General features: G+C 38.5%; 1 protein-coding gene across 1 annotated transcript in view; it reads right to left on the minus strand.

The window, feature by feature from the left end:
* DCDC1 (doublecortin domain containing 1) overlaps positions 1-13,795 on the minus strand; it is a 333,377-nt gene that overhangs the window by 13,305 nt on the left and 306,277 nt on the right. Inside the window, exons 30-34 of the mRNA XM_059711140.1 lie at positions 10,226-10,408; positions 8,399-8,602; positions 6,419-6,620; positions 4,003-4,155; positions 3,189-3,290 (exon numbers count right to left, since the gene is read on the minus strand). Of these exons, the coding sequence (XP_059567123.1) occupies positions 3,189-3,290; positions 4,003-4,155; positions 6,419-6,620; positions 8,399-8,602; positions 10,226-10,408 (844 nt within the window). The remainder of the gene's footprint in view (positions 1-3,188; positions 3,291-4,002; positions 4,156-6,418; positions 6,621-8,398; positions 8,603-10,225; positions 10,409-13,795) is intronic.

Raw genomic sequence — 13,795 nt, forward strand, 5'->3', positions numbered from 1 at the left:
TTATTTATGTAGGAAGAATATTGAAACCAAGCAAAAATGTATTGAATACATTATTTTTATTTTCTTATTACCATTTTCTATATATCCTATTTTATTTCACATGAGATCAAGGGAAAGTAATGATAATAGCCAACTATTAATGGGGTAAGCTAGAGAACATGAGTGCTTTGCTATTTTCAGACTATAAATCTCAAACAAAATTTCAGACTATAAAACCTAGACAGCTCTTCTCATACCCCTCCCTAATGGGGAGGCCATCCCTATTTCAGCATCATCTGTGCCCGAGAGGATAAGTCCACCTTATTTGGGGTTTTATTTAGCAGCTCCATTTAGTTATCACACTAAATAAAAGGTTCTAGTGTTACCTTTATACATAACAAAGATGATACTTAGCCATTCTTTACTTTTACTTATCAGTGTTTAAGACGCCAGGTGGGAGCATGGGCTGCCTTCTTCAGGAACTCCTATCCTAATATTTACTGAGTATTTATTATGTGCTAAACATGGTGTAGATAGTTGACATTTGTTACTTAATCATAAAAGCTCTAATAAGTTATTATTAGTATTATAACTAATATTAGCAACTGCAACTAATATTACAAATGAAATGTAAAATCAACTTAGCGTAGTTCTTTGTTCATAGTATATGCTCAAAAGACACCTGCTGCATTTACCAATGGCTACCATAATAGGGAAGAATTGATTCAGCCACTCTTTTATACCTCCAATTCCTCCATTTTCATCCAATCCTCCAGAAGCTCACAATCCAACAGGGACTGCAGTTAACTGGACTTAGATCTATTCTTATTTATCCTCATCATCCCCAAACTAGAAAAGACCTTCTTCAGAGTAGGTATTTTATAAGTATGTATTGAATTTACATTTAATAGTAGAAACATAGTTTGTAAAAAGAGCCAAGATTTATCTTAGCACTAAATTCTAAGAGAAACCATATCAGTAGGTTTTTCCACAATGGACATCATCTGACCAAATATATTCTTCAACAGTGATATTATAAATGATGGCATCTGAATTTTAAATGCCTTTTTAATACTTATAATAATAATGTGTTAAATTATTTACAATAAGAGCTGAATTATCTTAATTATAATAAGAGCTGAAGACTTGATATAAAGTTAAAATTCAGTCAAGGCAGTTCTGCCAGGTGCTATTTTCAGTATGCTGCTTGGTATTGATTTGATCTGGAACAGGAATAGAGCTGAAAAAACTTGCTGGAGGGGATGGTTGAAATTCCATTCATTCTTTCATTCAATATTTCTAAAACTATTCAGAGAACAAATAAGAAATGTATATAATTTATAATATAAGAGAGAAGGTACAGTCACATGTTACATGACCAGGCAATTATATTAACGTGATATGGACTGTCAAAGGAGAAGTTCAGAGTATGGTAAACCACATTACCCCTAATTTGGAAAGAAATAACAAGTGAGCTGAAAAGTATAGAATGAGTAGGAGCAATCCAAGGGGACAGGAGAGAAAAAAGTTTGAGGCAGAGGGGACTGAATTGTTCAAAAAGCTCAGAGTCAAAAGAAAACACATGGTACGACTGGGAAATGAAAAAAAAAAAAAAAAAAAAAAAGCCCAAATTGGTGGGGTGGAGCGGAATTGTCAAGGAAAGAGAATAGTTTGCAGAGAACCAGACCATGAAGGGCCCCATTAAAAAGTTTCAACTTTGTCCTAACATAATGGGAGCTTTGAAATGGGGAGTTTTATGCCTGACGACCATGACACCTTTGCATTTTTGCATGATCACTCCAGCTCAAGAATATTATCATAATGCGTAGAATGGACACTACTGTCAAAACTGGAGGCAGGGTCCAGCAAGTGTGACTCAGTGGTTGAATGAACCGCTGAAGTCATTCAGGAGGTCATGGTTTGATTCCCAGCCAGGGCACATACCTGGGCTAGGGGCCTGATCCCCAGTAGGGTGTGCAGGAGGCAGCTGATCAATGATTCTCTCTCATCATTGATATTTCTATCTCTTTCTTCCTCTTCCGAATCAATAATAATAGTAATAATAATAATAAATACTGGAGGCAGGAGACCAGTTAGAAAATTGTTCTAGTAATCCAAAGAATAGGTCACAGTAGCTTTAACTTGGGTAATGATAGTGGGAATTCAGACTGTTAGAATTCATTTGAGATAAACTTAATAGCTTCAAAGCAACAAGGCTTACTGATATTCGCTTGGAGAAAGTGAGAGAGAGAAATGCCTAGAATAACTCCCAGATTTCTGAGATGAAACACCTGGGTGGATGGTGGGAGTGTCCACTGTTAAAAAAAAAATGATGAAGGAGGCACTGGTGTGGGGGTGATATGATAACTTTAGTTTTGGACATACCCATGGGACATTCAAGTGAAAATATCTAGCAGAAGTAATAGATTCTTTTCACTTAGACACAACAATTCTTTTCGTAAGAATGGAATAATAATCATTGAATGCAGAGTTCTGTTTAGTGCACTTAGGACTAGTTGTGTTGTTGATTGAAATAAGATTCACATGCTTTTAACACCAGACAGTGTGCATACTCAGGAGTTGAAATCCTGCTATGGCAGTTACAGAGCCTGAAATGTTTTCCTTCCCAGACTAAACCCCATCATGCACTGTTTCTCCCCAAAGAACCATTTGGTATCTGAAATGCTGGGTCAAGAATCTAAAATTCTGTGACAAAAACATGTGGAAGATCAATTGCGAATTGATCACTTTGTCTATGGATAGCATATCTTAGGCTGCATGACAAGAGGGAGCTGTTCTGAGATACTGACAATGATCTTTGAAGAATTTAGTACTTCCTTCCTTACATTATTTAAAAACTTCTTCCAAAGCAACACCTAAGGAATGACAGCAACTTTTGTTGAAAGATTAATTCCTAAGCCCATAAAATGTCAGTGCAGGAATTGTTTCACAACAATAGGGTGTTTATATGATCCAGACAACTGCCTAAATTTTTAAATGTATATATAAGTCATGTGATATTTATTTTAATATAAAATTTAAAAATATGTAATCAGTACTGAAAATATATTAATAGGTTTTAGACTAGCTCAAGTGACTTTGGTAACACTATATGTATACATATATAACTCAGTTAAACATCTGGTATCTAATGGTAAAAAGACTATTTAGAATTAAACATGATGATACTTGATTTAATTCATACTGACCTTTTAACTGTCTCATTTTGTGTTTCATGGTGTCTAAGTCAGCCAAAATTTTGTCCTTTTTTTGCCAGTTCTGTTTTTCTAATTTTTTTGCTTTCTGCAAAGCTAGAGTAATAAAAATACAAGATATTTTATTTTGCATTCTTTTACCAACAGTAATTTATCATGCAAGCCAATAATTTATAAAGAACTTTCTGCTCCAAGAAATAGATTCAATTAGAAAGAAGTAATTAAAAGGTAAGGGTCATTAAAAGAAACCTCATTTGAAAGATGACAGGGCTTAAGGCATTTCTTTATGGAATGCAGGGGGAGAAAGAGAAGAACAGTGCTGTTTTATTATATAGATTTACCATATGCATAGCCATATTTCATTTTCCACTTCCACAAACTATTTGGAGGTGATGAAAGCCTGGCTTGGAACCACTCATTTTTTAAACATCCACCTACTGCCTAAAGGGTGCAATTCTTAAAAATGAAAATGTGCAGACAGGTCGTCTTCAGTGTGAATTAAACTCATTTGTTATTTTCTAATGTACACCATTATTCTCAGTCTTCACAGACCACGGATCTCTTTATCAACTAAATTAGACATTTTTCCATGCAGCATACTCCATTCCATTAAGAAAAAACAGGCAATTGTGCAAATATAGGAATATAGCTATCCTTGTGCACATGTTAATTGATAGATCCCCGTTCTTTGCATAAATTTGATGTTATGCTGACATTATACACATTTAATTCATTTTCTTATAAATTTATTTATCCTTTCCTTCATGCACTTACTTGGAAGAAAGCAAAAACAAAAAAAAACCCTTACCATTGGGAGAGAAAAATGGTTCCCCACAAGATACCCAGATGGCAATGGGGCTTCTGTGAAGGAGGGTGAACAAAGACTCATCTATACCATCCAAACCATCGGATGTCACAGATGTTGGAAATAACTTGTTTTTCACTTTCAGTCTTGGGTTTTCTGGGAAACAAATGACATTTTACCATTGTTCAATGAATAATGAGTAAATCTGCTTACTAAATTAATCTGTTTATTCAAAATATTTCATTTTTCATTAATGACTTGATTCAAGTGGGCAATACCAAAACTGATGCTAATATATAAATTTGATCAGAACTTCACAGAAGCCAAATAATTTATACTAATCTGATTAGAGCGATGCATTTTGATTCCTACTTCTGAAGGGAATTTGAGGTGGCTTACCAACACATTTACTCTGAAAAGGGATAACACAAAGAGATTGAAAAACCAAGGAAGGGGGGAAAGGAGTATAGGAATCAACTAAAGCCAGAGATAATTGCTGTAGTGTCCTCATCTTATAAACAAATAATAATGTCTGTCTCACTTTGTTGTTGGAAAGATTAAAAGAAAAAAAAAAGGCAAGTACATAGAATAGTGTTTGGTCTATTTAATTGGGCAAGCATCCAAAAAATTCCAATATTTTTATTATTAAATGTACATAAATACACACTGTTTTTATTTGCTAGAGGTAAAGCACAATTTAGGCTCTGAGCATCCTAGTGGTCAAAGCAAAATGGAAAACACAATTTCAAGATTTGCAAAGCCCACAAAAAGAAAGAAATTCTTCAGAAGATATACATCTCCTGGCCCTGAGGTCTGAGAGAAGCAATTCCATGGTTTTTAATACAGAAGTTACTTGTGATATAGCAAACAATATCCCAAAATAGAAATTAACATAGATTGAGAACCTAATATGTGCTGGGCATTTTACTAACACATCTACATACATCTTCTCATGTAATTTTCAAAATGATGCTCTGAGGTAGGTTCCTGCCTATTTTACAGAAAAGGTTACTGAGATTTAGTCACATAACTAGGTGGGGGCAGAGACAGGATTAGAATCTAGGCCATCCGCCCCCAGAGCCTATGCCTTTAACCACTGCCTCTATTGTAAGCATGATGCTGAGTTTCTGACAGATGCCTATTTCTCTCAAGTTCTTAAATTCAAACTGATGGCATAACACCAAACCACAATTCAACTCAGGGGGCAGCTGCGAATGGGCCTGCCTGATTCAAGGATAACCTTTAGAATACAAAGGGGAAGGGATGGCCATGCCTTTTTGGTAGTCCTGCATGAAAAACAGGTTTTAAATAAAAAGAGTGAGAGTATAATCTTCCAGAACATGGAAATCAAATATTCCATATGCTAAAAAAGGCAGAACTATACACTTTAGTGATCAGCTAAGCATTAAGTCATTAGAAAACAAAACCATATCATTGTGAAATAATAGAAACTATATAGTAGTATATTGGTCTCTATCCTTGGTTCCTGGCACACAGCTCCTGAAATTCTTCTGATTTTCTAAGTGATAAAAGCACTAGGGGCATCTTCTGTTCTAATGTTTAGTCTTTGACCCAGGTTCCTGACACAGCTCCTAAGTCCTTTGGAATTTCCTGGGTGATGGCAGTGTCTTTTGCTCTGAGATGACTCTTGGTGGGCTCCCAGATGGAGCTGGTCACCAGAAAGACCAAGCCATGATTACAATGATGTAAACAGATAATTATAATCAACTAGAGGCCCAGTGCATGAATTTGTGCATGGGTGGCATCCCTCTATCTGGCCTGTGGTTGGGGCTGATCGGGGTCCATCTTGCCCAGTCCCGATCGGGCCAATCAGGGCCAGGAATTGGGGCTGATTGGGGCTGGCCAGCAGGGGGAGGGACCGCAGGAGGTTGGCTGGCCGTGGGAGGTTGGCTGTGGGAGTGCACTGACCACCAGGGGGAAGCTCCTGCATTGAGTATCTTCCCCCTGGTTGTTAGTGAGCATCATAGCTACTGGCCAGTCATCCGGTTGTCCAGTGATCTGGTCCTAAAGGTCACTTAGGCTTTTATATATACAGATACGCTAGGAGCTGCAATAGAGGCACATTTTCTGGACCTTCTGAGAGTTTATAGGAGCAGTGGAGATGGGCAGGGGCAAGCAAAGGAACTTGGAAGGCAGAAGGTAAGGACACCTTTGTTTCAAATCTTAGGAAGAAATTTGCATTGATCCAGCCCCACTCTCTCAAGTGGTCTCCAATTGGTTTGGGTTCTGAATTTAAGAACAAAAGCTGCTGAAGTTGCATAAAGTAGCTAAGCTGTCAAACAAATTTTATAAATTCTAGGCAATTTATTTATTGTTTTAGTGATAGAGTGAAAGAATCAAAATTTACTTTTTTTCTGACCAAACATAGCAGAATCAGCTCAGCCTTGTAGAATGTAACCAACCATACGTTTAATAGTTGTCTCCTTTGTTCCAATGGGGGCTGCCTCTTTCTTTTGTTCCTCAGGGTCTCTGTGGATAAATGATTTATCTAGAGCCCATAAAACCAGTTCACGCAGGGAAAGGATTGTGGTTCCATCTTTAGTATATACTTTGGAGGCTGCTCTGGCAAGACCAAGCTGTTCCGTGCATTCTGTAAGAAGCTAGATAACATGGACTGTAAGTGATGGGGGTAGAAATAGAATGTTGGAGAACCAGCTAGAATTGTAAGAAATATTCATCATGCTTTGTTAACTATGATTGTTTTGTCCTGATTAAAGAAGGCACATTCTAACCTGGCTGGCAGTTACACACCTGGAAATGCAGCCCATCTTCCCCATTTGGAGCTGCCTAATATCATGGAAAGATTAACAAATTCATTGCAGAAACCAGAATCACCAGAATCGCCAGCTCTTTGAAGACCCCAGCCCTTTTGCATACCTGTGGGCCTTCGCAAATCTCCAGCCTTCTTATCTGTTAACTGCCCATTTGGCATACCTTTGGGCTATTTCCCCATTTAATTTTTGTCCCTTTACCCAATATAAGCAGCTGGCTTATGGTGGGGTTCAGAGCAGATTTTTGTGGATGACCTGCTGCTCTCCCATACTGCCAGCACTATTGGAATAAATGCTCCGAATGATTCAACCCTGTCTCTGCTTAATTGGCTCAAGTAGTGACAGGCAGCACGGACCCATTATTTGTCCAGTTACGTAAGGAACTGAGAGGAAACAGTGACAGAACTGGGAATGATCATGAAGAGCTTGTTATCTTAGAAATCGAAGAAAATCCTTTAATTTGAGAAAATAGAAAGCTGAATAACTGCCTATTTGCTCTTTGATTAGAAACACTTTTTGATATTAGATTGTTCTACTTAATTTCATACAGCATGAGTCCAATTTAGCTGTGAAGAGTCATAGCTCCAAAAATTTAAAATGGTAGCTGATGTGTTTCCTTAGAGTATTTCCTTAAAAAATGTTTAACCTAAAAATCCACTTTCAATTTTGTTGCTTTATAAGCTCTGATATTGCTATAGTCATCTTGATAAACTGTTTAAAATAAATGAGTAGATGACTTTTAAACCAAAAGCTGATGCATATTATTACTTCCACTTTGCAGATAGGAAAACAGGCAAAAAGAATAATTTTGCCAAAGATCACAAAAGCCAGCTGTGGGTCCCAGGATGAATCCTGGAGTTTCTAACTTTTGTACTTGGCTTATTTCATTGAACAACAATACCTTAGTTTAAAAATTCTATTTGTATTCAACCAAAGAGGTGAGTTAACAAGGGTGTGTGTGTATGAGTGTTTGCAAGGAAGTTTCCAGGATAACTTTATGTCATATATAACATTACTCGTAAATTATGTCATTAAGGGTATTGACAAGATCATCCCCAAACATAGGACAAAAGTGGGTGTAGCCTTTGGGGTTCTCTTCCTTTTCTGTTGACTACAGGGGACAGACGCTAAGACAGAATCCACACATGCCCTGTCAGCACAACCCTGGTTTCTTCGATTTGAAAATCAGATGAATCAAATTATTTATAAACAAATAAGTGCTCAGATTCTGCAGTGATAAAGGAGGTGGCATCTTCTAAAATATGCAGATGACATACAACTTGAAGTTGGAATGGGAAGGAAGGCAGAGAAGGTGCTGTGTATATCACAAAAATAAAGAAAACCTGGTAGCTTTGTTTTCCCTTTGCTTTTATGTATCATTGCTCTGGACCCAATCTAAAAACCATCTTCTGCTTTCTCATTTTCCTAAGAAATACAATCAAAAAGAAAATCTTTACGAAAACAGAGATCTTGATCTTATCAGCATAAATTGGTGAGACTGGCCAGGGACATTTATCACTCAATTCCACTGCTGTTTTCTTGTCAGAAGAATCACCATTATCATTACTTCCGAGGATGCAAGAAGCAGTTAAGTGAGAGCCACTTACTATGGGGAATGTTTCAGCCACAATTAACTTCCCATTTCGATATCCATCTCCATTTTTGTATGCAATTATTTTCACCGGCTTCTGGAGAGCAGCTGCCGTACCAATAGGAGCTACAACTTGTGTGCAGGTCTTCATCCGTAAAGATAATAGATGTTCTTCATAATGACTTAGAGTTTTTTCAGCCTCATAAGAAGATAAGTCAACCTGATTAAAAAAAAAAAAATCATAGGTCTACTCAAGCTTTTTTTTCTTCTTCTTCACAGTTTTGTCATTCCGGTATACTCTAGTCTCTCAATTTGATAAATATGTGCATGTACATATGTGTGGCATCTACATTTTGAAATGCTCACTCCACATGCTACCAGTATTGGATGCTGTGGTGGGATGGATATCAGGTCAGAACTCATTCTCTTCCCAGCCTGCTGCTGAGTCTTGGGTGAGGTTGGGGCTCTGGCTATGTTCCTAGCCTCCTCCTGTTTTCTACTTTCCTTCTCTTATGACAGCAGATGGGGAAGGAAGCCAGGGCCAGGGAGAACTTGGGGTTGAAGTAAGGGGTCACTCACAGTACACATGTTCTCTTCATCTTTAGCGTTAGGATGATGCCCTCCTCTGGTGGCAGATACTGATGAATGAGGAGGGGATGAGCGTGGCCTTCACCACACGGTAACGAGGGTATGAACACCACACTTCACCTTTCCCTGTCCAGCCCTGCACAGGATGCTGCCCATGGGAAAAGCCCTGTCTGAGATGATGGGACACTGGGCGGGCTTTCCAATCAGCTCACTGCCACCTCCTAACCCTTGGTCGGCAAACTGCGGCTCGCGAGCCACATGGGGCTCTTTGGCCCCTCGAGTGTGGCTCTTTCTAAGCCTTAGGAGTACCCTAATTAAGTTAATAACAATGTACCTACCTATATAGTTTAAGTTTAAAAGATTTGGCTTTCAAAAGAAATTTCAATCGTTGTACTGTTGATATTTGGCTCTGTTGACTAATGAGTTTGCCGACCACTGTCCTAAACACTCTCCCTCAAGCAGAGGCCAATGACTTCCCCAGAGGACTGACTTCCTTTCTCCTTCAGAGTTATTGTTTCAGCTGATGTGTATGTAACTGTTACTATCCCCTTCTCATCCCCTCCCCACAATGTGTATCGGGTTTAGGGAGGGGAGAGGAGAGTGATCTGGGAATGGGCAGCAAGCCCTGATGAGCACACCAGGCCCAAAGGTTGCCCAGCTTTTAGGAATGACTCCTTTTTATACAGCGGGGTAAGTTCCCCTTAGCTCTTCTCATGTCTAAACTTGAAAGAAAGGCTTTTTTAAATGGTGCCATTTTAAATTAAGATCACAGGAAAGTGGCAGAGGTTTTTCTCTCCATAAGCTATAAATAATATTAGACATGGGTGCGTGAATTCAGGCCCCCAACCTGAAGAGTCATTGACAACAACATATCAAATTCTCCCCGAAATGCTGCATCTTGTAAAAAGGACTTTACCCAGTGGATATAGGCATAAAAGCTGCTCCACTAAGTGAAGATTCGCAGTGATTTCCTCATCTAAAAGCAACACAGAGAGCAGTGGAAGGTGTCAGTAGATGATTAAAGCCGCAGAAGTGCCCAATTAACTTCAAAGAGTGTATCGAACTATTAATAGACAATGTATTTTAAATTACAATGGGAAAGAGAAAATCAATGCAGGTGAAATGGTAAAGGTGCATCAGAGGAAGATGAATTGGACGCTTGGAGATGAACTTGAGTGCAAGGCAGATAATGAGTGCATCAAAGTTTCTAAAGTAATGCCATGTAGGTATTAGCAGAGCTCAGATCCTTACACACCTCGGCCACATGGATGGTCTTGAAAGGCCCTCGTGAGAAGGGCCTCTGGGTCTCGGAACCTGAGGCACAGACGAATGGCAGTCCTGCAGGCAGCTGCTTCAGTCCTTTCTCTGCTCTCAGGGATCGTCCACAGGCCAGGCACAGCGTCATTTTTTTCTTTCCAGGTGAGAGAGAATAGTATCCCTAAAAAGAGGGACAAAGGTGCTTTTACATAGAAACACCTAAATTATAGCAGCATTTTTGAAGAACACTTTACAAATAAAGCATTTTTATAATTCCCGAATGAAATCACAACATGAATGCATTATTTTATTCACTAATAAACATATATTTTTAAAAGAGAACGTATTTCCAAACTCTGTTGACTAAAAATGCTTAGAGACAATAACAATTCAACATAATGTGTATAACTTTTGCCCAGAATCAGAGTTTCTTGGAGGAATGGTTACTTCCATATTTGGGGCAAGAAATACACAAAATGAGCAAGGGATATCATGTGGTGCCCAGAAAGAAAAATCATCATGGAATCGTGTCAAAAACACACAGGAGCCAACATAAAGAGTCTCCACAGGCCCAAAGTGGGACAATTTAAAAGCAACAAAAAGAATGATAACCAAAACACAGAATATGTTTGAATATGTAAAAATCCTATGAGTTCATAATGATGCTAAAAATGACAACAAAAAACCCTAACAAACAACAAAACCACAACTTATTGGAGTAAGGGAGCACCTGTGGAGTAAAGGAGCACCAATTTATACATCTGATATTTGGCCATTAGAAAATGTGGCTGATTATTTGCAATGATGGCCACAATAAAACTACCTGCACTCAAACCAACCAACCATAAGAAGAATTTTGCAGGAGAACTTGGGAAATATAATTAAGAACAGGGCATTTGAGGAATTATTGTTAATTTTGTTAGATGTGATAATGGCATAATGATTATGTAAGAAAATGTTCAAATTTTTCAGAGGTGCATGCTTACGTTTGAGGTGAAGTGATATCATGTTTGGGGGGTTGTAAATGTTTCTAAATCCTGATAAGAGTTGAATTTTGATGAGAGGTACCTGAGAATTCATTGTACTAATCTCTCAACTTTGAATATGCATGAAAATTTCCATGATAACATTTTAAAGTACCTTCACATAGACTCTAATTGGCTTTGTTCTTCACAAGACTGAAAGTTACATACAGTCAGAGTTAGTACCACCAGACTCAATGTACTAGTACACAAGATAAAATGAAAGTTCAGAGAGGAAAAGGATACCCAAGTAGCACATGGCAGAGATGAGACATAAAACTGTGACATCTGATTCCAAGCTCTTGGCTGTTCTGCCTTTTCCATTCTGTTCAACCACTCCTTTAAGTACATAGAGCTATCTCAATTCAAAGTCAACATTGACATCATACTTTCAAAGATGTCACTCTCAAATTTCACTATGAATTTCTCTATCAGCACATCTGATTTCCATTTTTCTACAAGTTACTGGAAAGCAGAAAATTAAATATCCCCTCTCGGGTGGAACTGAATGAATATTACATACAGAAAGAATCATTTAGATAGAAAAGCATGGTATTCATGATGAATTGTATGCCAATTTACTCATTAGCAAGGATCTATAATAATAAAAGGGTAATATGCTAATTAGACCAGATGTCCTTCCGGACAACCTTTGGGATGAAGTTGGGACTGCGAGGGTCCCAGGTGCCAGAGGAAAGCTGGTGCCAGCAGTTGGGGGAAGGAAGGCCTACTCTTGCATGAATTTCATGCGTCAGGCCTCTAGTATTTCTATAAAGTGAAACTTCTCACCCAATATTTTGTTATCCTGAGGAAATAAAGAAAAAAGAGCTTGATTATTTATTTTCCACTTTTTAAAGTAATGAATTTGTTTTCATAGCATCATTTAGTTGTGACCAATGAGTTGTTGCTGCTGTTGCTTAATATCAGTATGGATTTAAATATATCTGATGTAAGTCAATCCACTGCACTAATTAGCCTATTAATGCTTAAATGGTTCATCTTTGGATAGTGGGAGCCTTTCCAAGTTGACTTGTTTCATTTTAAGACAGTCTTACTACTCTGACAGTGTATCTGCTAACAGGTATGAGTTCACAGACAAAATAGAAAGAGGTACAGGGGACAGTACAGTCAAAACCAGAGAGATGCAAAATCGCATGGTACTCCTGGACATCTCCCATTCAGTGGAGCTAGAGAATGATAAGTGAGGAAGGAGCAGCAGGCCCTAGCTGGTTTTGCTCAGTGGACAGAGTGTCAGCCTGCGGACTCAAGGGTCCCGGGTTTGATTCCAGTCAGGGCGCATGCTGGGTTGCTGTCTTGATCCCCAGTAGGAGGTATGCAGGAGGTAGCTGGTCAATGATTCTTTCTCATCATTAATGTGTCTATCTCTCCCTCTCCCTTCCTCTCTGAAATCAATAAAAATATATTATTTTTAAAAAGCAGCAGTCCAAAAAACTAAAAATGGAACTCCCATTTGACCCTGTGATCTCACTTCTAAGAATATATCCCAAGAAACCAGAAACACCAATCAGAAAGGATATATGCACCCATATGTTCATAGCAGCACAATTCAGCATAGCTAAGATCTGGAAACAGCCCAAGTGCCCATCAGTAGATGAATGGATTAGAAAACTGTGGTACATCTACACTATGGAATACTATGCTGCTCTAAAAAGGAAGGAACTCTTACCATTTGCAATGGCATGGATGGAACTGGAGAGCATTATGCTAAGTGAAATAAGCCAGTCAATGAAGGAAAAACACCACATGATCTCACTCACTCATGGATAATAAAGACCATTATAAACTTATGAACAAAAATAGATACAGAGGCAGAGCTGCCTCGAACAGACTGTCAAACTACAGCGGGAAAGCCGGGGAGGATTGAGGGGCGGGGGAGTGGGGGGGAAGAGATCAACTGAAGGACTTGTATGCATGCATATAAGCATAACCAATGGACATAAGACACTGGGGGGTAGGGGAGGCTGTGGGATTGTTAAGGGCGGGAAAAAAATGGAGACATATGTAATACTCTTTGTAACACTTTAAGCAATAAAACAATAAAAAAAAAGCAGCAGCAGCAGTTTAGAGACATCTAAGAAGCAGAGTCAAGAGGGTCGTGGAGGGTCTTATAGGAGCTTTATGAGATTTCAGGTATGCCAATGGTCAGCAACATCATCAAGGCAGCTTGACTCACAGACCCACGATATCTTAGATATTTGTAAAGCACAGTGCAAGTAATTCCTTACTAATAAAAATTAAAGGACCAAACTTGATAAATTATTTTCTTTACAAATTAGAATATATTGAATGCGTAGGCCCATGCTTGGAATAGTGTAATATAGTTAAAGTCACTTACACTCATTTGCATGTTAGGATGCTTTATGGAGTAGAGTGACATCTGGTGTGGCAGGCACACCTGTAGAGGGTAGTATGTGTGATTGTCCTCCCTCATGTGTGTTCTGGTGAACTGATGATGAACCAAAGATGGTGCTGGTGATAGGGAGCCATCAGAACCATATAAGTAGGGAGTAATATCAATAGTCCCT

The sequence above is a fragment of the Myotis daubentonii genome, chromosome 9 (genome assembly GCF_963259705.1).
Source record: "Myotis daubentonii chromosome 9, mMyoDau2.1, whole genome shotgun sequence".
NCBI lineage: Eukaryota > Metazoa > Chordata > Mammalia > Chiroptera > Vespertilionidae > Myotis > Myotis daubentonii.